The following is a 2,295-nucleotide window of genomic DNA, read 5'->3' as shown; positions in this document are numbered from 1 at the left end:
TGCTTTTCAACACATTTTCATATTTATGAACAGTAATTGTTTCAACATAAGCAAGTTTATTTTTTACTTCATAATTTTGGCATCTGCATAATAAAAGGGCTGATGGTTACAGCAAACTTAGCTTGATTTAGTCTTTTTGCCCAAAATAGTACTACATACAGTAGCCTAGGGTAAGACAATTTCTACTGAATGAATTAGGTTCATTTAACTATCAAGGTGCTTGTCCCATGAGTATGACCGCTTGTTTCTATTTTTGTTACTACCTTTTCTCCACAGTTTGTTGAATGGAATGTGTGTTGAAAAGTGAATTTTTCTTTCAGTTTCAGATTATGAAAATGAACATGCAAAGCACGAAAGCAGCCTGCAGTTCTTATAATTTGAGCCTAAATCCCCAGAAAAAAATTATAAATTTGTGTAATGTGTTATGAAAAATATTTAAAGGAAAATAATATTAATTTGCTGTTTTTTGCTGGATTCTGTATCTTTATTATCTTATTTATAAATTCAGCTTCCATATCTAAAGTATTTAAAAACAGAAACTAAAGCACAATGCATAGCTTAGACAGCACTGCACAGGCATTGACAATAACAATACTTTGAGCATTAAACAATGCAATTCGTGTTTTGCTAGCCAGGCAGGTAGGTTCACAAGATTTTATCATCAATAGCCTTGGGCATAGTTTGCAAAATAATAATGTGGTCTTGTGTGTTTATGTAACCAGATGTGATAGAGAAAAGCAATGCATAATGACAATAATAATAATAATAATAATAATAATAATAATAATAATAATAATGATGATAATGATAATGATGATGATAATAATGAAATACAACATTCATCAATGTTTTTGAATGCAGTGGAGAAATGCATCACCACTAGACCTTTCTATGAGGATGCAAGCAGGCTGCAGAAAAGAGCTGGGGGAGGGGAGGAGAGGGGAGGGGAGAGGACAGAAGAGAAAAAGGGAGGGGTACACATCTATTAGTGCAGTACCAGAGCCTTCAGAGTCATGTTTCTTTACAGTTCATATTTCAGAGGAAAATCATATGCATGCCACACACACACACACACACACACACACACACACACACACACGCGCGCACAAATAGAAATCGTGTGCTGTATTCTTTTATCAGTCACTTATACACACGTGCATACCTGCTAACACACCCACCCACAAGCACGCACACACACACACACACACACACACACACACACACACACACACACACACACGTGTGTGTGCGTGTGTCTATGCATATGTATGTTAGATGACAGTAGAGATACAATTAATTCAAATGCATTCTTTTAACACATAAACTTGAATATTACCCACCTTTGTTGCTCACTGCAGCATGGATGAAAGCAGATAGCAGTAGAAAAACAGTGTTCAGACAGAAGAGCTTTGAATGATCCATTTTGCAAATATAAGGATCTTTCCTATGCAGAGGTGATTGCTTTTGTTCCAGAAGCTTGACCTCCCTTCATAGATATTAATGCATATTATAAGTGTATACGCAAAAAGCTGTCTTGTTATACTTTTTTTTAAATTTTATTTATAGATTATTTGATTTTTTTTAATGTTTTGCTCCTTGCTTTATGAAGGCAAGGATGCTGCTATCTGTTCTCCTTTAGAATAAACCCCCACACCTGCACTGCAGGATGTCGTCACACATCTGTCAGAGAGGAAAGCCGCCCCCTTCACTTCTTGCCTCCAGTGCACGCTGTCTCTCTGTCTCTCTCTCTCTCTTCCTCTTACACATTTTCTGTCATGAAATGATGGGCAGCAATGCCAGCCAATGATATTTTTTTTTGTTGAAACGGCAGAGTACAAAGTGAAAGCCTACTAAAATTAAAGCCATCTCTACAGCTTGAAAACACTAGCTTGATTGAATTCATCTCCTTAAAATGCAGTAGAAAGAAGGGTGGACATAACAGATTCACAGTAGTGGTAAAGTTATTTCAAGCTGCAAAACTACATTTTGGGTTTTTGTTTTTATTTTTACATTACATATGTTGAATGTCATATACTAAAACTTGTTGTAGTATGTAAATACTTACTAACTACAGGCAAAAAAAGAAGTTCTCAAAAAGTTAATTTATCCCTTAGTTACATTCCAGACATTTGCTTTATACCTAGTTAAACACAAATAATCACAGCAACAGAAACAAAGGAGAATAAATATAATAACCATCTAGTCCATCTGGTTTTTTATATTTACTCAGTATCAGCTCTGAAAGGTCAATGGCTCTTTGCATGTTAATTCACACTAAAGCCTTGTGACTGCATG

General features: G+C 35.4%; 1 protein-coding gene across 3 annotated transcripts in view; it reads right to left on the bottom strand.

Annotated features, from left to right (window-relative positions):
- CLSTN3 (calsyntenin 3) overlaps positions 1-1,715 on the bottom strand; it is a 1,069,180-nt gene extending 1,067,465 nt beyond the window's left edge. For all 3 annotated transcript variants that reach the window (XM_044079705.1, XM_044079706.1, XM_044079707.1), the window contains exon 1: positions 1,341-1,715. In XM_044079705.1, coding sequence (XP_043935640.1) covers positions 1,341-1,422 — 82 coding nt within the window. In that variant the 5' untranslated portion in view covers positions 1,423-1,715. The remainder of the gene's footprint in view (positions 1-1,340) is intronic.
- Between the last annotated feature and the right edge of the window lie 580 nt (positions 1,716-2,295).

The sequence above is a fragment of the Protopterus annectens genome, chromosome 8.part0 (assembly GCF_019279795.1).
Source record: "Protopterus annectens isolate FY-2018-M chromosome 8.part0, PAN1.0, whole genome shotgun sequence".
Taxonomy (NCBI): Eukaryota; Metazoa; Chordata; order Ceratodontiformes; family Protopteridae; genus Protopterus; species Protopterus annectens.
This window is presented reverse-complemented; position numbering and strand designations above follow the sequence as displayed.